The sequence below is a fragment of the Trachemys scripta genome, chromosome 1 (assembly GCF_013100865.1).
Source record: "Trachemys scripta elegans isolate TJP31775 chromosome 1, CAS_Tse_1.0, whole genome shotgun sequence".
Classification (NCBI taxonomy): Eukaryota; Metazoa; Chordata; order Testudines; family Emydidae; genus Trachemys; species Trachemys scripta.
Window position 1 is genome coordinate 173,356,237 of NC_048298.1, and position 22,116 is coordinate 173,378,352.

Below are 22,116 nucleotides of genomic sequence, written 5' to 3' on the forward strand. Positions count from 1 at the left end.
GCATCAACATGACCCATTGCCACCGTGATGTCCTCGGCGCTGGGTCCCCTGCTTTCTGAGAGGTCTGTGCTACTCTCAGACTTCAGGTCATCACCGCGTTGACGTAGCCTCCTCGCCTGACTTTTCTGCATCTGCCTCAGGGCAACCTGTATGATAAGCTGCGAGGCGTTGAGAGCGGCCACAACTGCAGCGATGGTTGCAGTGGGCTCCATGCTCACAGTGCTGTGGCGTCCGCGCTGTCAATGACTTGAAAAGTGCGCGAAATGATTTCCCGCCGGCGCTTTCAGGGAGGGAGGGAGGGCGGGAGTGATGGACGGATGACGACAGTTACCCAAAAGCACCCTGGCCCCTTTTTTTTTTACCCAGAAGGCATTTGCGGCTCCACCCAGAATTCCAATGGGCGGCGGGGACTCCGGGAACTATGGGATAGCTACCCACAGTGCACCGCTTCCAATGTCGACGCTTTCCCCGTTAGTGTGGACTCACAAAGTCGAATTACTGTCCTTAGTGTGGACACACACGTTCGACTTTGCAATATCGATTCCAAATATTCGATTTAAGTAAAATCGAACTACTCTCGTAGTGTAGACAAGGCCTAAGAAAGCTGTTAGCCAGATGAGTTCAGGGAAAGCTCCTGGAAAAGATGGGATACCAGCAGAGATACATAAAGCAGCAGGTCCAGCAGCACTAGCAGCGTTCCACAGCGTGATCATCAACATCTGGGAGGATAAAAACATACCACAGGACCTTTGCGATGCTACTATTTTCTCTCTTTTAAAGAACAAAGGCAGCAAAGCAGACTGTGGAAACTATAGAGGCATATCCCTCCTCTCTGTTGGAGGGAAGATCATCGCCCGCATCATCTTGAACCACCTAATAGCAGTATTTCCAACGCAAATCTATCTGAAAGTCAATGTGGTTTTCGACCTGGCCGGAGCACAGTCGACATGGTGTTTGCTGTCAGACAAATACAAGAGAAGTGCATTGAACAGAACATGCACCTGTATGCTGTCTTCATAGATCTGACTAAGGTGTTTGATACCATCAACAGGGAAGCCCTTTGGACCATTCTAACATGACTTGGCTGCCCAAGAAAATTTGTCCAGATTATACACCTTTTTCATGACAGCATGACAGGCAATGTATTGTCTGATGGAACCACATCAGCCCCCTTTAACATCACCAACGGCGTGAAACAAGGATGTGTTCTTGCTCCTGTCCTATTTAACCTGTTCTTTGCATGTGTCCTTAACCATGCAGTGAAAGATCTGGACCGAGGTATATACTTGAAATACCGGCATGACGGTTCACTTTTTGACCTCCGTCGCCTGAATGCAAAGACTAAGACAGTGCAGAAACTCCTTCTTGAGGCACTCTTTGCTGACGACTGTGCCCTCATGGCTCACACTGAAAATGATCTTCAGCACATTGTCAACAAGATTGCTGAGGCCTTGCAACTTTTCGGACTAACTATCAGCCTCGGAAAGACAGAAGTTCTCCATCAACCTGCACCTGGATCAAATGCTTCTGTCCCGAGTATCTCCATCGATGGCACTCAGCTGAAAGTAGTGGAGAACTTTAAATATCTGGGTAGTGTCATATCCAGTGACGGATGACTGGATAATGAGATCAATGCACGAATATCCAAAGCAAGCCAGGGACTTGGTTGTCTGCGTGTCAAAGTTTTAAATCACTATAACATCCGGATGTCAACAAAACTGCTTGTGTACAGAGCTGTTGTTCTTTCATCTCTTTTTTACGGGTGCGAAACATGGACACTATATAGGTGTCACATCAAGCAGTTCGAAGCATTTCACATGCGCTGCCTCCATAACATCATGAAGATCCACTGGCAAGACAAAGTGCCCAATCTCGAGGTCCTCGAGAAAGCCCAGATGACAAGCATCGAAATGATGATCATGAAGTCACAGCTACGTTGGACCGGACATGTCAGCCGCATGGATGCCAACAGAATCCCCCGCCAGCTTCTATATGGTGAGCTCTCCCAGGGCATCCGGCATATAGGTCATCCACGGAAACGTTACAAGGACACCATCAAAGCCAATCTGCAGTACAGCAGTATCAAACCTAGGGATCTTGAGGACGCCGTCAGCGACAGAACACAGTGGCGTGCAACAGTCAGAAATACCTGCATCACCTTTGAGGAAGACCGCTGCCAGCATCTACAAGAGGCACGCGAACGACGTCACAGAGCATCAGCAGCGCACAATCCACTGACCGCGAACTTCCCATGCACCATCTGCAGCAAATTGTGCACCTCTAGAATTGGCTTGTATAGCCATCAGAGGCCACACCATAAGACCAACAACTGATGATTTGCACAGATTTGTCATCATCGGATCGGTGGACTAGCAAGAAGGTATATGTACAGTACAACCATGTTCCCTTCTAAGCAAGTTCTCTCACCCAGCCTCTCCTCTGTAACTAACTAGCCTAGCTCTCTGGCTCCCCTTTCCCTCCTAACAGTCCATCTTTCTCCATATCCAATGCAGCCGCATTTCTCTCTCTTTCCTGTTAGCTCACTCGTTGCTCGCTATTCTGGCCAGATCATCCCTCTCCTTTCCCCATTCTATACACTGACATTTAACTGACTGTTTAGATTCTTTTTATTATAGTATTTTACAAGTCATATAGAAGCAATGTTCAAAATTTAATCAAGAACATGTCATCTTTTCTGGATCAGTTAATAATCAGTGACAAGTTTGGTAAGTGTAAAAAAGTAATGCGTGGTCAGTCACTTACTGCAGAATGGTTCTTGGCCTGAGGTATCAAAATAAGCCTTTGTCTCCGGAGGGTCTTTTTGGATTAAATAGTTTTTCCACTTATCAGCAAAATAACCTGAAATACAAATGTTAATAATTCAACATTAGAGTACTAAGCAAAATAGCAACAAATACAAAAGAGCAAATTACTCAAGGTTATAAATGTTATCGTAATTTTTCAGTGCATTAATTGGGAAAGAAAACTGATTTGGAAAACATAAAAATCATCCAGCCAGTCCAACAGATAATATATATATCCTTTCAGTCTTCAGTAGGCCACTTAACATACTTCTCCTGCTATACTAAGATCATAAGAATTGTCATTCTGGATTAGAGCAGGGGACCATCTTGTCTAGTATCTTATTCCAAAAATGGTCAGTACCAACTGCTTCAGAGGAAGACGTAAGAAACCTCCTACTGAACAATTAAGGAAAAGGTCCACAGGTAAAGTTTCTTCCTGTTCTTCCCATAAATTATTGGTTAGCTTATCACTGAATTATGAGGGTTGATATGCTTCCTGTATAATGTATTTGTGGATATTTTATCTTATAAATGTTTAATCCACTCTGAATCCTACTAAACTCTTGGACTCAATGTAAAAAGTATTTCCATTTTACCCATTTTAAAATTTGTTGCCAGTCTCATTAATTGTCTCCTTATTCTTGTGCTATGAAAGAGGGTACATGGGTATGCCTGATTTAACTTCTTTACCATTCATTATTATGCATATTTATATCATGCCCCTCTTATTCATCTCCTCTCTAAATGAAACTGTCTCAATCTCTTCAATCTCTCCCTAACCTTACATTTCTACATGATTCTAATTATTTTTGTTGCCTGCCTCTGTTTTGGACTAGTAAGCCCAGTGAAGAAAGTTTATATGGATTTAACCCCTGCAATGAATCTAGGGGCCTTTAAAAAAGCAGTCATAGCATTAAAACTTTAGATTATTTTTAGATGCTAGGTAGTTCTGCAAGCAACCCCTTTCCACAGATCTGTCAATGTCTCCTGTAATATTTACAGCAGGCTGCAATATGAATATGAAGTCTAAGCTACCTGAGAAACAGCTATTTTCAATGAGGAGACTGCTATGAAAACGTCATCAATACATTATTTGTCCTTCCAACTTACAAAACAGACACCACCATGTAACTCTTACCCAGTTCTGGACATGGCATTGGTTGAAAAGCTTCACAGTTGGCACATTTTCCATTCTGGTAATCCAAGTATGAATCACAAGGGTATGTTGTTATGTTGCAACTCCGTTTCAAGGATGACAGGAACAAGAAAACAGATCTCTGATGATCACATTTAAAAAACTGAGATCCTTTAATTAAAAAAGAAAAATTAAATATGCAAGGAATATGTACTGAATTATCTATTCTTAAAGAGAATTAATATTAGTCACACAACAAAATTCCCATTTCAGTTCTTGCTAATGACTAAATTATTCCCTACTGCTCAGGGAGAAGGTTGATTTGTGGTTTATTTGGCTACCAGCTTTCAAAGGTGAGGAATGGATTTATACCTATCCAAAAATAAAAGATGAGGAGCTAGAGTATACAGTTGCTGAACAAAGGGGCTGTGTACATAGAAAAAGTATTGTACTGAGCTCTCTTGCAAAATTTACAGAGTTATTGAGATTAAACATGGGCCCAAGTCAAAATGGGCCAAATTGCCCCTCACATGAGAGGGAGCTCAGGGAGAACGATCTTCTGGGAGCATCACCTCATCAAGATTTCCCCCATGCTGTTCTTCTGGGGGGCAAGTTCCTCTCTCCCCACAAACTAGGCTGTAGGACCTTTCCATAACACTGCAGATGCCCGGGAATCCTAATGGATTCTCAAGCATCCAGAGCCATCCTCACAGGGCCCGCCACAGCAGTTCTGGTCCCTTGTGGTCCCACATTACTCTTGGCAGTGGGGCTCTGCTGTAGCCATTCTACCAGGAACTCTCCCTGGTCACAGCTGCCCAGTGGACATCCCTCTTAACAGGGAGGTCCCCACTGCAGAAGGGGTCTGTGGAAAGGCAATACAGTCTGTAATACTATATCACCTTTTCAATGTAAACTCTCTGAGAGAAGGATGTTGTACAACTTCTGTACCCTAAGCCTGGCATGACTATATACACCAGGGGTTGGCAACATTCGGCATGCGGATCACCAGGGTAAGCACCCTGGCGGGCCGGGCCAGTTTATTTACCTGCTTACTCGGCAGGTTCGGCCGATCGCAGCCCCCACTCGCCGCGGTTTGCCATCCCGGGCCAATGGGGGTGGCGGGAAGCAGAGCGGGCCGAGGGATGTGCTGGCCACGGCTTCCCGCTGCCCCCATTGGCCCGGGATGGCGAACCGCGGCCAGTGGGGGCCACGATCGGCCGAACCTGCCGCGTCAGCAGGTAAATAAACTGGCCCGGCCCGCCAGGGTGCTTACCGTGGCGAGCCGCGTGCCAAACGTTGCCGACCCCTGATATACACATATACAAAGGTAGTAAGCATCTTACACACACTGTATACATTGTAAATAATAAGATACAGCAGGTATTTTGGTCAAAATCTAGGTAGCAGTATGCATGGACTAATTCTCATTTATCCAGTAGCAGAGTGGGAAAGAAAAAGAATACATTGGGGTCAGCCATCCCAACAGTTCTAAACATGCAAACCCCACTGATTTTAGTTTTGCCTTACCAAACCTTAGTTGATTAACTGGATACATCTTCTGTCATGCTCTTTTCTGAATTAAAATGAACATATCTTTATTTACCACTAAACAGTGTTTGTGGACAGCCAGGCTGATCTGCTCCTCCATTTGGATAGAAATCGATATTTCCTAAAGGTTTCCTGAAGCCTAGAACTAAAGTAAAAACATCTGAGGTAATAAAGTACATCAATGGAATTTTCAAATGATAATTTATAATTACACAATAATGTTTACTAAGGCTTTGTACGGGTCACCCCGCTCCTGCCCTGAAGGGTTTAAAACAGCCCTGGGAGAGGGCTGCGGTGGGGAAAAAGCTAGGCTGATTGGGGAAAGCAGCATGCCCCAATCAGACCTCAGCTGGCCCTATAAGAGGGCTGAGGGCCAGAGGCTGACACACACTCTCTCTCTAGCTTCCTGAGAGAGAAAGACCTGTCTGCCTGGTAGCTGAGAAGGGTACCTGAGGTGGAGCAGTGTTGGGGAAAGGCAAGGGAAGCTAGGGAGCTCCAGCCTAGTAAAACCGCAGGCTGCAGGCCTTGTTAAGAAGGCCAAAAAGGTACTGGGGCTGCAGGGGGGCAGCCCAGAGATAGGTAAAGCCAGCAGGTCCTAACCCCCCTTGCCGATGATGAGTGGTATACCAACTGCAGTCTGCCCCAGTGAGTGGGGGCTAGATGGAGACTGGCAGTAGCCACTGAGGCAAGGTGGGGATAGAGGGTTGGGGGTTCCCCTGGGAGGGGAGACCCAGACACAGGGAGTACTGTGGTGGGCAGAACCCCTGGGCAAAGGGCACAGGGGTCCAGGAGAGACACGGGGGCAGGCGAGACATCAGCTGGCAGAGGGCGCTCCAGAGCTGGAAAAGAGCTAATTCCTTGGACAACCAGCAGGAGGCGCCGCACCGGTGAGTCATTACCCCGCGACAGTCTTAAAGGTAAATAAAAGTTTCTGGAGCTTATTTTCCTCTTGTTTTGTACATAGCACTCCTACTGAGACAAACTGAATATAGTCCTTTTTCTCTAGTTGCACTCCCCCCCCTTTTAATCATGTTATTTTCTTTAAAAACAAAAGTAATAATATGCAAAAATCAGTGGGCTATATTCTAACCACATATTTGCACAGGACCCCCATTGACACCAATGAAATTGCCATGCATGGAATGAAAGAAGACTAGAACCCTATGTTTACATAGTGTTGTGGTAGGGATTTTAATTGCACAAAGGTCAGGAAATTCAGAGCTCTGGTTTGCCTCAGCAATCAAAATTCTGCATCCATGTTAGTTTAATTAGGGTTTTTCATTCTGTGCTCATAATACTGAGCCCTAAGATAAACTAGCAGATGTCAATACAATGAAGTAGAATGGAAAGGAACTGACTTCCAGCCTTCCTAGCCCCTCAAAGACTCTCACTGATTTTAGTGCACTTTGGATTAGATCCATATACTTTAAACACACATGTATACAGTAGAACCTCAGAGTTTTGAACACCAGAGTTCTGAACTGAACTGAACCGGTCAACTACACACCTAATTTGAAATTGAAAGTACACAATCAGGCAGCAGCAGAGACAAAAAAAAAAAAAAGAAGTAAATACAGTGCAGTACTGTGTTAAAAGTAAACGACTAAAAATATAAAGGGAAAGTTGGTTTTCTTCTGCATAGTAAGGTTTCAAAGCTGTATTAACTCAATGTTCAGTTATAAACTTTTGAAAGAACACCCATAACATTTTGTTCAGATTTACGAACATTTCAGAGTTACGAACAACCTACATTCCTGAGGTGTTCATAATGCTAAGGTTCTACTATACTTATTCATTTTACTGCATATGATCTTAGTTTACCAGGCCAAGGTGTTTTAAAGATTAATGTTTTAATATGTCTTAATATGTAAGTCAATACATTAATGTTAACTGTTAATATTATTATTGAGACTCTATTGTTATACATATGACCAAAGGTCAGAGATGAGAGACTTTTTGTGCTCTTAAAAATCATCAGAACTAATTATTCTTTGGCAGAATTATGGTGCTGTGGAAATCCTGACTGACTTTCTTGATTTTTTGTATGATGAAAATCTTGATTTCAGCATTACACTAATGTGGTTCTTCTCAGGACTCTCAATAGTGGCTCTAAATCCATCCTAAGTTAAAGTCCATCCTCCACAGAAGTCAATGGGAGTGGTAGCTGCCTATATGACAGCAGAATTTGGCCCCGTAGTATTAAAATGTTCACAGTTCTAGATGCGTGTATGAACATGATGTGAGCATTGTACAAATTATCTTAATGCTTAACTAGCCTACAAAGAACACAGTGTCAATTGACCCATTATATTTACACATATTTTGATTTCCTGGGGAGACTGCATGAATTCTTCTTCCTTCAAAGTGCATTTACTAGAATAATATAGACATAAATTACTAGAAAATAGTCTACTTCTCAGCGTCCTATGAACAAAAGGAGAGTTGTGTGGGAGTGAATCATCTGGCCTACACATTTGTTGATTTTTTTTAAATTAAAAAAGTCCTGATACTAATTAGTTTTGGATCTAGAGCTGAAACCTTTAGGTTGCTCGAAATAGTCCGATTGATGACAACCAAACCCTTCATATAAGAACAGAAGGATTGGGCCCTTCATCTCTAAAATGAATTCCATTTTCATTTTGAACAGGCATATAAGGACTTATTTAATGCCACTGAAGTCAATGGAAAGACTCCCATTTAGTACAATGGGATCAGACCCTTAGATAGCAACAACTCAGAACTACTCCTATTTATCAGTATGAACCAGAGCAACATTACTTAGATGCTCCTAATTGACTTTCTCCCCTCCTCTTTGCTACTCCTGCATTCCAGTTTGTATATTTCCCCCTAAACTCAAATAGGAAAGTATAAGCTATGTCATTACCATCTATATCAGTATGAATGACATCAACAAACTGTGCATCTGTATGATCCAATCTCTCATTTGGTGGTTTCCCACTGAATGAAGGGCCAGCTGGGTCAAGACCTGAAAGAAAAGAAGAATCATGTGGGCATTATTTTTCTAGGACTCTATTTCAATAATAATTTTTTCACCTAATTTTTTCTCAAATGCGGCCACCGTGGCTGCATGTGGCCACCAGAGGCTTTTCATGTGGCCACAGCCTCCTGGGTGGTGATGCAACAAAAGACAAGAATGTGCAAAGTACATTATTTGTTTCTATTCTGTTTGGGTCCAGTAAAGAATAAGACAACTGTATATTATTATGACTGAGTATGCAATAAAAATCTACATAAATTACAATGATTTGGATGTGTATATGTGCATATTTATTTGTTTTTCCTAAAGTTAATTAAACATTTTAGGAAAAATTGTCAGAATGGCCACCAGCAAGAGTTGGTGGCCGCACTTTGAGGCTACCAAAAAAATTCTTCTGAGACCCCCCCTCAACACCCATGTTTGAATAAATGCCTTTACAATCTATTCTAACACATAGTTCATGCACAAAGACTCACCCCTTTCTATATTAATAAATTAACAATACAGTTCAAGCCTTCACTCCAGACTTAGTATCTCCTAGGGTTCCTACTAAAGGACTGCTCAGTCCACATCCTAGATTCTCTACACCCAAAGAGCCACTCCCACCTCCCTTTTATCTAGGGGAGTAACAAGCCACCTACACCATGGTTCTGAGTCAGCAGAACTGCTTTATTCTTGCCCAGCAGAAACGTCTGCTAAGTGAGTGGCGTATTTCAGGCAAAAACTTCCAGACTGTGACGCCAAAAGAACATGGTATAACATTTGCAGCGGTCCTGATTCCAAGCGGGCCATGCCCCATTTCTAGATTTGTGTTGAAATTATCTGAAATTTGTGGTTAAACACAGTTTAATGCAAAACCAGGTGAAACTGGTCAGGTTTTGACTGAGTTTTCATGTGAAATTTAGTATTTGTGAATCTGAAATTCAGAGAATGACAGGTCTGAACACACAAGGATCAAAATAGAAGCTGGTTTCTTGAAACTTGGTGAAGTAAATGGCTTAGCTTTGTTCATCTCTGCCACAAATCCCTCAAATGTAGGGTCTCCATCCTGTATTTTTATGCACCCATGTTCCACTGATATTAACATGCAACCAAACCTCCCACTGAGGGAATTCTGAAATACCATATATACTTGATCATAAGCCGGTTCATTTATAAGCCGACCCCCGAAAGATGGATAAGTAAAAATGGAAAGTTTTTATGACCCGTTCATAAGCCGAACCTATAATTCAGGGGTCAGCAAACTTTGGCTCCTGGGCCATCTGGATAAGCCACTGGCGGGCCAAGATGGTTTGTTTACCTCGCGTCCGCAGGCACAGAGGTAAACCTAAGTAAACAAAGTGTCCTGGCATGCCAGCTGCTTACCCTGATGGGCAGGGACAGCAACTGGTGGGGAATTTTTTTTGGGGGGGGGGAGAAGCTGAGGGTTAGGAGAGTAACCCCTGTGACCATGTCTCACATGACCCTACCCCTAGACCGGGAACCCCATACTCTCCCCATCCCATCCCTTCCCACATTATCTGGGGAGGGCCAGGGGAGGATGTCTCTGGCCTGGCTGGAGCTGCTCCGGCAGGCTGGGCAGTGCAGCTGCAGCCTGCTCCGGCGGGCCAGACCGGGCGGAGCGGCGGTAGCATGTTCCAGCGGGCTGGGCCGGGCGGTACAGCTGCAGCATGCTCCAGCGGGGCGGGGCAGGGCGGGGTGGGCAGCGCAGCCACAGCCTGCTCTGGGGGGCGGGGCTGAGCATCACGGCTGCAGCCTGCCAGCCCCAGAGTTGCAGCTGCTTCGGAGGCTGGGGGGAGAGCAGCGTGGCCAGAAGCAGAGAGACTCTGGCCCCGCCTCTTCCCTTCTGGCTCTGCTGGCTGTGCTGCTTCTGTTGGGGGGAGGGGCTGTGTCCCACCTCTCCCTCTCTATACCTGTTCATAAGCCGACCCCCCTTCTCTGGAACTTCCCTTTTTACTAAAAAAATTCGGCTTATCAACGAGTATATATGGTACATACAATGCTTGATCAGGCCCTAGGCCTAAAATTAGGTTTTTAAATCCATATTTAAGCTCCTCTAATGCAGGTAGCCTGAGCTGCGAGGGTGCTAGGCACTTGCAACTCTCATTTAGGATTCTAACTTTAGTCAAGTAGGTTTGAACATTTTGGCCACAATTTTTTTTTTCTCCAAAGTGACTTAAATCCTAGGACGAATTTTTGTAGTGGATTAAAAAAAAATTAAAATGTAATATTTCTAAATACTGTTTATGCTACTGTTATATTGGGTCAAATTAATCTCTTGATTTACGTCAAGGATGCATTTGATCCATTGTCTTACTAAATTTAATCGTGTCCTATGTGTTGATTTTTCAACAGTGGCACGCATGTGGTATGCATAGGGTGACCAGATAGCAACTGTGAAAAAACAGGACAGGGGGTGGGGGGTGGGGTAATAGGCACCTATATAAGAAAAAGTCCCCCAAAACAGGACTGTACCTTTAAAAACAGGACATCTGGTCACCCTAGGTATGCAGCTAACTCAGACAATGATGGAATATAAACTAGAATGGGGGTGGCAGGTTTAAAAGTCTTACCTGTAATTCTGCCAAGTTTACCATTATACATTTCTCCAACAAATCCAGCTATATGAGCCCCAAGGCTAACTCCAATCATATGAATAGAGTCAAGAGAAGCTCCATATGCCTGTCAGTAAAAAAAAAGGCATGATTATGGGTTATAGAAATGTTAACCATAAGGTTTACAATATGGTTAGCTGAATAGACTTCAGTAAACTAAGTTTTACTATTTAACTTTTCCTTAAAACTTTAGGGGTTTTTTTTTCTGACTTTTAAAAATGATGGATTTTAAGTGTCTTTTTTATTAAACTTTCTGTACTAGTTATACTGTACAGTAGTTATAAAAATGTATGAAGGAGGCTGGTAACCTTTCTTCCAGGCTATCTCATTGATTTTTTTGAAGAAGAGACAGAGTGTTATCAGATTCTCTAGAAAGGTGAACTAAAACTATCAGTTAAAAGCAACTCTGACCCCATCCCAATACAATTAAAAAATACTAATAACAAGCTCTGATATCACATAGCCAGTTCAGCAAGTCTACATCTGCAGGAATGCTTGAGAGGAGGCAATGCTTACCATATGCAGTAGGTGACTTTAAAAAAAAAAAAAAAAAAAAAAAAGCTATTGCAGGACTCAGGGGCAATACCAGCAGATTTAGAGCCTGCCAGGTCATGGGATTGGGAACTTCTCTCAATCAGTCCTAGAGGTATGATATATTATTCCTGTTCCAGAGGTGAATTAACAACTAAATGGCTGCATGACAATCATTTTGTCAGTATGACGTTTGGAGTCCTGGGCCTTAACATCTTTACCCCTACTTTTTACCCCCCTCGTGAACATTTTACTGTAACACAAGTTGTAGCAGAGCAAGATCTGCTCAATGCATATGGTGCAGCCACTGTTCCACTAGGTAGCCTACTTGCTTACTGTAAGTGGCAAGCAGTAGCCTGCATCAGGGACCTGGGATTATGCAATATGTAGTCCTGTCTACCTCAGTATGGGACTGTGCCTACATTGTTATAATTATTTTAGTCTTATGTCACTTTTCCACCATATTTTTGTAAATTAGTAAGTACAACCCAACCAGCATTAGCTGATCCTAGGGGCCATGCTATGGTGTGTAATATCTTCTGTCATCTCTTCTTACCACTTTCCCCCAAAACCCACTTTCTTTCTCTGTTAACCTTTGTGCAGATATTTTCTTGTTACAGAATCTTCAAACTTTCTGAGAATGCTCAGGATGGGAAGTGATGGGGATGGAAGAAATTCAAACAATAAAATTGATAATTAAATAAATGAGACTTTAAATTATTTTTGTCCATTTCATTAAGGACTGATCCTAAACCTAGTAAAGTCCATGGGTGGGTCTTTCCACCGACTTTGTGGGCTTTGGCTCAGACTTTTATTCATCACCAATTGTTTTAGCTGCTCCTGTTAGCACTGGTATATAAAATATTTTGTATAATGGAGAACTGTTTTTAACTGCCTTATATCAATGATTTCTGATAAACATTCCATATAAGAAATGTTCATAAGTGGGCTTTCTTTGCATCTCATTTAGTACTTAAAGGAGTATCTAATGCAACAATTTTTAATAATGTAATGGTCTAGAGTTTTGCATATCCTTCACGTGACCTTTCTCCTCTGAAATAGCAGCTCTTTGCTTAATGCATCTGAAACTCCTTGCTGACAAAGTAATTCAAATACAATCTCGGTTCCATTGAAATAAAGTGCCCAAACTGCTTTTGACGTCAATGGGAGCAGATGTGGGAACAAAGATATGTGAGTGATGCAGTAGTAACTTCATGCAGTCACTAATGTAAGCATTAGTACAAACGTTTCAAAGTATGGTATTTATTGTGTTCTTTCTGAGACCACTATATTTTGAACACTTTTTTTTTAACCACCCAAAGCTATACTATTTTAAATCATTTACCTCCAGGGTAAATGTCTACCTTACCAACATCTGGTCAATATATTTCTTCAAGATTTCTGCAACTCTTCTGGTGTTGTGGACAGCATTATGATAAATTACAGTTGTAGCACCCCTGTTCCAATCTACTATAATGAGGTTAACGTCCTCTAAAGACAGTAGAAGTTCTTTCATGTCGTTCAGCCATACTGGTGTAGAGCCTGTTAGTCTTAAGCCATGGACTATAAAGACAGTTTTCTTGGTCACATCCAGATATGTAGATGCTGTTGTATTATATTCACTGAGACTCTCAGAACAGTTTTGGTTTGTCCTTGTGTACAACAGCAGTTTCACTTTTAGATCTGTCCCAGCTAAAGCATTGTGTATGCTAAGATCTGTGAACTCTTGACATTTTCGTTCTGTATCTGAAAAATATAAAAATGTTAGACAATTGTTTGATCAGTTAGACTATGTAAAAGGCCATTCTTTTACACTCTTTCTTTCTCTAATTGTCCACAAAGGTTGAAGTACTTCCATTTATTCCATCATTCTGAACTCGTCTAAAGCCTATGCTCATTCCAACTCTGTGAAACAAATCTGGGGCCAGATCCACAGCTAGTGTAAATCAACACAGCTCAATGGACTTCAAAGCTGATTTACCCAACTGAAGGTTGGGCCACCAATATTTTAACAAACCGTTCTCAGTTTTTCCTGTCATATGCCTCTTTATATAAAACTAAGTATAAAAATACAAACTGTCAATTTCTTTTGGAAAGTTAGAAGTAGGAAGAGGAATAGTAACTACTCTGCTCCTAAATGGTAGTTTTTCATGTAAGCTTGTCATTTAAACTAAGTTTTCAGTTTACTGAGGATTCTATAAATAGGCAAAAAAATAAATGGGAATCTGGCAGAGATTGAAGGACGTGGTTGCAGCACTTTCACAGTTCTCTGGAACCAAGTGGCATTACAGAGAAAGTGGACATGGTTAAATCACCCACACAGCTACACGTGGCAGGTCCAGAGGCCCTCGATATCCACAGTGCATTGTGGTGGAAGCATGAAGAGGATTACAAACTAGCTGACAAAGATGTGTTTTGTTTTTTTTTAAATCAAGAATACTGTGATCCACATAAGAACGTCACTTGGAGAGGTCCTTTATATTCTTTTAATCAAGAAACCAACTGACAGGTGAGATCTCTGAACTCTATGTTCCAAATCTACATAACCAAGATAAATCATGTGAATTTCAACAATTAACAGATGGAACAATTAGAGGCCAAATTATTTGTGGAATAATTGATAACCAGGCCAAAGCAAGGTTACTGCAAGAAATGGACTGGACGTTGCAAAGAACAGTGGATATATGCAGGGTTAATGAAAATCAAAATAAGGTGACAGAGCAGGGTTACAAAAAGTCCTGAGGCTTCCTGCTCTATCATCTGGAAAGGCACAACATTTCTCTCTGCTCATTCATTCAGTCACCTCATTAGAAATGATTGTAACAATAATTAATACATATTTGGAATTCCTGACTTTTAAAATTAAATACCAATTTTTTTCTGAATAAAAGTGTTTTAAATGTTTTATTTTATTTTTAAGTAATTGGCAGTTATTATTTAATGGGTTACATCTTTGTGGATTAATATGACTCACTAAATCAGATAACTAATAAAAGAAGACACATCTGGCTGTAATCTTTAATAGACTGGTATATAGTGAATCTTAGTAAAGTGAGGAACTCTGAAATTTAAGAACAGTTCAGATTCAGATGCAATTATTTTGATCTTCATACTAACAACATCAAAAGGTCCTATTTAAATGTCTTACATTGGCAAGATCCTGAAATGTTATCATCTGTCAAATTTAATTTCTGGTTTTCAAATCATGACAATGTTAGGTGAGGTGAGAAAACTAAAATAGAAATTCTCTCTCACACATGCCATTCACACACCCACAACTACATGCTGGAGACAGTTTCAGTTAAAAAAAAATTACTTAGACATCTAATTGCATTTTAAATATTCAGATTCACAGCTAAACTTTACAACATTTTCCCTCGGTGTACTATGAAACAGCTGTTCTTCCTCTAGAAAATCTAAAATGGATATCACTATCTTACAATTAGATAAAATTATTATTATTACCATGTATTTCTCAAACCTGTGTAGTGAATTACACTGAGATACCTTAAATATTGAAATGTTCCTTCACATTAATGGGACTATTTTGATATCTACTCATGAAGCTCAATTCTCCTCTCACTTACATCATTGTAAATCAGGAATAACTCCATTCAAGTCAATGGAATTCCATGGGCATAAAACCAATGTAAGGGAGATCAGACTTAGATCAATGGAAACACAAAGGCCTATCCTGTTGGAGATATCAAAGATGAGTGAAACCTATTAGCTGAAAGGTATGCTACATAAGAGTTAAACATATCTCACAAGTTTACTTTCAAGTATGAATAGAGTATAAAATGTGTTCACTGAAAAGTAAATACAGGAAAAAGGACAAAGCATCTGCTTTGTACACTTATGCATACTTTATATTGTGGAATTAGATGAAAACTCACATGGATTTGAAATGTTTATAAATAATTTGAGACTGTTCAGCAGTAAATCATTAAGCAAACAGGAAGCTTTGCAAATTCGACTTCACACATTTTTGAGGCAACATTTATTGGTTTCAGGTTTCAGAGTGGTAGCCGTGTTAGTCTGTATCAGCAAAAACAACGAGGAGTCCTTGTGCCACCTTAGAGACTAACAAATTTATTTGGGCATAAGCTTTCGTGGGCTAAAACTCAGTTCATCAGATGCATGTAATGAAAAATGCAGTAAGCAGCATATTTATACAGCACGTGAAAACATTGGAGTTGCCTTACTAAGTGGAGGGTCAGTGCTAACAAGGCCAATTCAATTAAGGTGTAAGTGGCCTATTCTCAACAGTTGACAAGAAGGGGTGAATATCAAGAGAGGGAAAATTACTTTTGTAGTGTTAAAGAGGGCAATGCAACGTATAACTAACATTTGTATAACTAACATTGCTTTTTATACACCCTCATGAGAGAATACTCAAATATGTACTTTTATCACATGAGAAAATTATAAATATCAGTTGGGCAGTTGTATTTATTCCAGTAAATATATATCATTTCACCGTTTTCTGTTTAAATTTGTACAATTTCTTTTATATTTGTCTTCACTTAGTGGCTTTTGAAGCTAGGATAGAGAGAACCTTACATAAACACATATTTTGATTGGAAGGGCTTTAACAAACAAATTATAGTGTACATAACAAAAAATAAACTCATACATTTGTAAAATACACTTTGAAAGTCTTCATACCTAGTAAATTAATGCTGAATAATCTCATCTTCTGTTTAAAACTATTTTGCAAAAACTATTTTACAGTTCTCATACACTTCCACAATACAAAGTGCACATACTTCTATGTTTGTGTACAAAAATGCGGAAGGAGATAAGTTATCATGTTTTCTCTTTATTTACCTTACACTGAAAAACTTTGTCCTAATTTCAAATCAGTCAAGTTCACTTGACTAATTGTTTGTTATATTAATCATGATTCATAAGGTTTAATCTACATGTCATTTTGCAGTTAGAAAAGTTAGTTTGCTTTGCTTGGAAAAAGTCAAGAGGAACTTTTAGTGGCTCTCTTACCTGATCTCACCCAGCACGTCAAAAAGATGAAGAGAAACAACTTCAACATATGGAAATTGTGAAAAGCAACACGTAACATCCACAACTGAATAGAGAAGATTTTAGTATTTCCTTATGTGTGCTAGCTTACACTATGATCTGACAATGAAACGTCACTGATAAAAACAGGTGTGGTGAAGAGAAGGAAGTGACTTTGCAAAGGGCAAAAACCAGTGTTCAAGCTTTTGCAATTCATGACTCCTCCTATTTCCATACTGAAATTGGTGATGCATATTCGGTTCTTTCAGAGTTATTTTTGTGGGTTTTTTTCTAATCGTCAGTTGCCCTTCTTTCTCTCTCCTTGGGAACTACTGGACTAACATGGGTCTATGCTTTGTGAGTAGTTGATGTGGTATGTTACTGGTGGCTCTGCCAGATATGTGGAATTTAGGGAGGAGTGGAAGTAATTATACATCATTTTGCTTGACCTCTCTGCTCAGATGAAATGCCAATGAAGACAGACTATGTGGTTGTTTTTGATGGTCTGTTATACATCTGGTGGTCTGCAGAGTGTGGAAATAGAAGATGCTGGGATGGGCAAAAGCAACTTACAGCAAAAACACATTTTGGCTATAAAATCATTCCGCTGTAAGGACTAGAAAGAAAGCCATTGTATTCCTAGGGATTGATTTGACCTTGTGATTTTCTTAAGGATTCTCCCTCTAATCTTAACCCACAGAGAGATGGGGAATATTTTATAGAAGACAGAACTGGTAGTCAGAACTCTTGACTTGTATTTCTGATTCAGTCACTGGTTTGCTGTGTTACTGAGAGTCAGGCATATCACTTAACTTCAATGTGTGCCAGTTTCCCCAGATGTAAAATAGAACAATACCTACATCTTCACACAGGTGTTGTGAAACTTAGTCAATTATTACCCCTTTACACTTCTGTCATAACTATAAAGGGAAGGGTAATAGCTGTCCTGTGTACAGTACTATAAAACCCCTCCTGGCCAGAGACTCCAAAATCCTTTTCCCTGTAAAGGGTTAAGAAGCTCAGGTAACCTGGCTGGCATCTGACCTAAAGGACCAATAAGGGGACAAGATACTTTCAAATCTTGGGGGGGAAGGCTGTTGTTTGTGTTCTTTGTTTGAGAGTGTGTTCCTTCTCGGGACTGAGAGGGACCAGACATCAATCCAGGTTCTCCACATCTTTCTAAACAAGTCTTTCCTATTTCAAACTTGTAAGTAAATAGCCAGGCAAGGCGTGTTGGTTTTCCTTTGTTTTCTCAACTTGTAAATGTACCTTTTACTAGAGTGTTTATCTTTGTTTGCTGTACTTTGAACCTGAGACTAGAGGGGAGTCCTCTGAGCTCTTTAAGTTTGATTACCCTGTAAGGTTAATTTCCATACTGATTTTACAGAGATGATTTTTACCTTTTTCTTTAATTAAAAACCTTCTTTTTAAGAACCTGATTGATTTTTCCTTGTTTTAGATCCAAAGGGGTTTTGGATCTTGATTCACCAGGAGTTGGTGGGAGGAAGGAGGGGGGATGGTTAATTTCTCCCTGTTGTAGATCCCAGGGGGGTTGGAACTGATTCACCAGGAGTTGGTGGGAGGAAGGAGGGGAATGGTTAATTTCCCCTTGTTTTAAGATCCAAGGGGTTTGGATTTGTTTTCACCAGGGATTTGGTGAAGGTTTTTCAAGGTTTCCCAGGAAGGGAATCCCTTGAAATGGTGGCAGCCGAACCAGAGCTAAGCTGGTAGTTAAGCTTAGAAGTTTTCATGCAGGCCCCTACATTTGTACCCTAAAGTTCAAAGTGGGGATCCAGCCCTGACAACTTCCCTGTTGGAAAACCCACAGGAGTAGAAAAAGGCAAACAAATCTGAGTGATGTTTTCCTTGCAAAGATTCCTTCACAATTGTTCCCTTGGGTAGGAGATGTGGTTTCATGATGTTCTTTCCAGAACAATATATGAGACCAATTCCTCATGGACTAGCGAGAGACCAGAAGCTGGCTTTGTGTTCCTGGACTGTCAGAAGGTGTTTTGAGTCCCAGGCTGGCAGTACCACCTAGTGGAGATACTCTGGACAGTGTTGCCCAACAGTGAGAGTCAGTAACTGCTTGCAGCCATGTTGCCCGATGATGAGTCAGTAGACGGGGTAGGAAAACTGAGGTCCTCCCTGCTCCACCGGGTTCCAACCCAGGGCCCAATGAAACAATATGTCAAAGTATGCGGCCTAGGGGGGTGGGTGCCTGCTCCCTGGGCTACTTCCTACCCTGGTATCAGTTCCTTTGCTGGTGCCACTGGGTAATTTCTGAGCTCCCCTTGAAGTCCTCCTTGGGCATGATCTGGAGGGTTTCCCACCCTTTGTTGAGGCTTGTCATTGCAGTCCTCTGGAGTCGAAGGGCCTGTGGTAGCTTGGCACTGGGACCTAGTCCTGGCCACCTGGGGCCTCAGCTTTTCGGCAGAAGCCTGTACCACACAACTCCTCTCCTGTTCAGTACGCCAAGACTGAGCTGGGCTGCTCCCTTTTGAGCTCCTCTTCCATTGTGAGCATGCCCAGCAGTGTGGGTGGGCCGGGATTTCTGGGCCCAGAGCTGCTCCTTACCCCTTCCTTTCCCAGTGTGGGGCTTGTACAACTCATCACAGACTACCTCCACTCTTCAAAGGGTGACTCCAACAGAGCTATGCTGTCCACATTTCTACAGCTGGTAACTGCCCCTGTGGGCTCCTTTAAGGCTGCATTACATTTTTACTTTGAGCTCTGCTGGTGGTAAAGTGGAGAGGGGGATGGAGTAATAGGACTATTCACACAAGGAAAGTTTTGCAGAATCAAACCTTTATTTCATTAGTCTAAATATGAACAAGACTAACAGGAGCTTCCCACAAAAGTTGTTTTCAAAACTGAAAATGTTTGACTACTTGTTGTAGCTTCACTCATTCTCCATCTATTTTTGCATGGCACCGAAAGTCAGGTTGATGTGTGCACATATTCACACCAGTTTTTAAAATATGCATCTTATTCAATGCAATGTGCATCTACCTGTGGATGTTCATATCCTAGATTACATACATGGACATGATACAGAAAGTTTTGAAAATAACCTCAAATTTCTAACAATGTAGGGACTGAATCTTTTTTACTGGAGTCCTTTATTTCTGACAGGTCTACATATGAACTCACATAACTACTATAATCCATTACTGTGTCTCAGCTATTATTTTTTCCATTCCTTCTCCATCCTTAACCTTTGTTTGGTGCAAATAGGTTATTTTAAGTATGTTTCAAATTATTGTCAAGTAAGATGATAATATAATTACAATTCTGTTAAACCACATGATGTATTTACACATTCAATCTTTTGAAGCATTAGGTTCTGCAAAAATTGCTATCTGCAAAGACTGATATTCTCCGATCACTTCATTCCAGTTGATTCTCTTTTATATTCCAATATTTTGTCATATAAATAATGGTGAAATAAATATATGCTCAAAAAACTTACTAAACAGCTTAGTAGAAATGCACGACATTTACAAGAAACACTTAATGTAATAGTAGCATTACATACCATCATGTAGGACATGCGCTTTCAGAAGTAATCTACAATCTCTTGTCTAGGGAGCCAGCAGGAATTATGCATTATAGGGTTGATCTAAAGCCTACCTTAGCCATTGGAAAGACTACAGGACAGGGGTCGGCAACCTTTCAGAAGTGGTGTACCAAGTCTTCATTTATTCACTGTAATTTAAGGTTTTGTGTGCCAGTAATACATTTTAACATTTTAGAAGGTCTCTTTCTCTAAGTCTATATTATATAACTAAACTATTGTTGTATGTAAAGTAAATAAGGTTTTTAAAATGTTTAAGAAGCTTAATTTAAAATTAAATTAAAATGCAGATCTTATCAGTTTAGTGTGATGCTTGCCCTTGCTTTTCCTTGCTGAGTTTTCCAATGTCTGGCACGTATTCGGATACTTTGAGCTGCACACAGGCTTCTGAGTGATCAGTTGTTAACCGGCTCCGAGAGGGAAGAGGACAGATTTCATGTGTGAAAATACTTGTTCACACAGGTATGTGGATCCAAACGCTGAAAGCATTGCAAACGCAATTTTCTTCAAAGAGTTCAATTTCACTGGCAGGAACATCCATGATCTCTCTCGGTAGCTTCAAGTGCACTCCACAGATCTACAAACTTTGATGCCCACAATTCTGAGCTTTAACTGAATGAGCTGCATTTCGAAATCTTCAACACCCATCCACTGAAATACAGACAAATCCAAGTCGCTTTCGTTGAACTTTTCAGGTTTAATTAGAAAAGAAAGCATTGGGCCAAATTGCTGGAAATCTTGAAATCTGACAGAAAATTCTGATTCCAGTTCTTGCATGTACATTCCAATCTCATCGACACTGACAGTGCAACGTGTTGGTAGCTCTTTTATGTGTTGGAAGTAGCAGAAAGTAGAAGTTTGAATACCGCGAGAAAAAACTGCTAGTTTTACAACAAATACCTTCCAGGCTTCATAAAGATTCAGAACCGTTTGCCCTGCACCCTGGAGTCAGAGGTTGAGTTTGTTTAGGTGAGTGGTGATGTCAGTTAGAAACATGAGCTTACACAGCCATTTATCATCAACCAGTTTGGGGTAGTTTTGTCCTTTTTCCGACAAAAAGGCCTTGATTGCATCAAAACAGTTTACAAAGCTCACCATAACCTTGCCACGACTTAGCCACCGAATGTTGCTGTGATGTGGAATGTCGTTATAAGCATTGTCCATCTCTTCTAGCAGTGCTTGAAACTGTCTGTGAGTCAAAGCAGAGCAAGCAACAAGGAAACTCACAATTCACACCACTGTATTCGTCACATTATTAAGCTCTGAATTAGAAATTTTAGCACACATGTTTTCTTGATGGATGATACAGTGAAATTTCACTATAGGGCGGCCAATTTGATCTTCAAGTAACTTTACAAATCCTTTCTGTTTTCCGACCATGGCAGGAGCACCATCCGTTGTCACACAAAATATTTTTCTGATGTCAACTCCTCGTTCCACAAAATGGTTTACAAAACTTTCCACTATATCTTCGCTCTTTGTTGTGTCATACAAGGGTTTTAGGCAACAAAGTTCCTCTTTGATTTCATCGGAAGCACAATATCTTCCAACAACTGCCAAAAGTGGAACATCATTTATATTCACACTCTCATCCACTGCAACGCTAAACACTGCTGTGTCTTTTAATGCAGTTGTCTGCTTTTCCTTAATTTTTTTTTTTTTTTTTTTGCCATTTCGCTTATGCAGCTCTCAACTGTTCTGGCAGAGACAGGCAGTTCTTTTATTCTAGATATGATCGTATCTTTATTTGGCAAATCATTGAACAAAATCTCTGAACTGCTGAGAAAAACTTCTTTTATATATTCCCCATCTGTAAATGGCTTTCCGTTTTTCACAATGCACTGTGCAATCTTGTAACTTCCTTCTGTAGCTTGATTTTTACTCACACT

The 22,116-nt window shown here is 40.8% G+C and overlaps 1 protein-coding gene across 1 annotated transcript in view; it reads right to left on the minus strand.

Annotated features, from left to right (window-relative positions):
* LIPI (lipase I) overlaps positions 1–16,911 on the minus strand; it is a 41,121-nt gene extending 24,210 nt beyond the window's left edge. Inside the window, exons 1-7 of the mRNA XM_034792573.1 lie at positions 16,633–16,911; positions 13,001–13,377; positions 11,059–11,167; positions 8,372–8,473; positions 5,543–5,632; positions 3,943–4,110; positions 2,764–2,859 (exon numbers count right to left, since the gene is read on the minus strand). Of these exons, the coding sequence (XP_034648464.1) occupies positions 2,764–2,859; positions 3,943–4,110; positions 5,543–5,632; positions 8,372–8,473; positions 11,059–11,167; positions 13,001–13,377; positions 16,633–16,711 (1,021 nt within the window). The 5' untranslated portion in view covers positions 16,712–16,911. The remainder of the gene's footprint in view (positions 1–2,763; positions 2,860–3,942; positions 4,111–5,542; positions 5,633–8,371; positions 8,474–11,058; positions 11,168–13,000; positions 13,378–16,632) is intronic.
* Between the last annotated feature and the right edge of the window lie 5,205 nt (positions 16,912–22,116).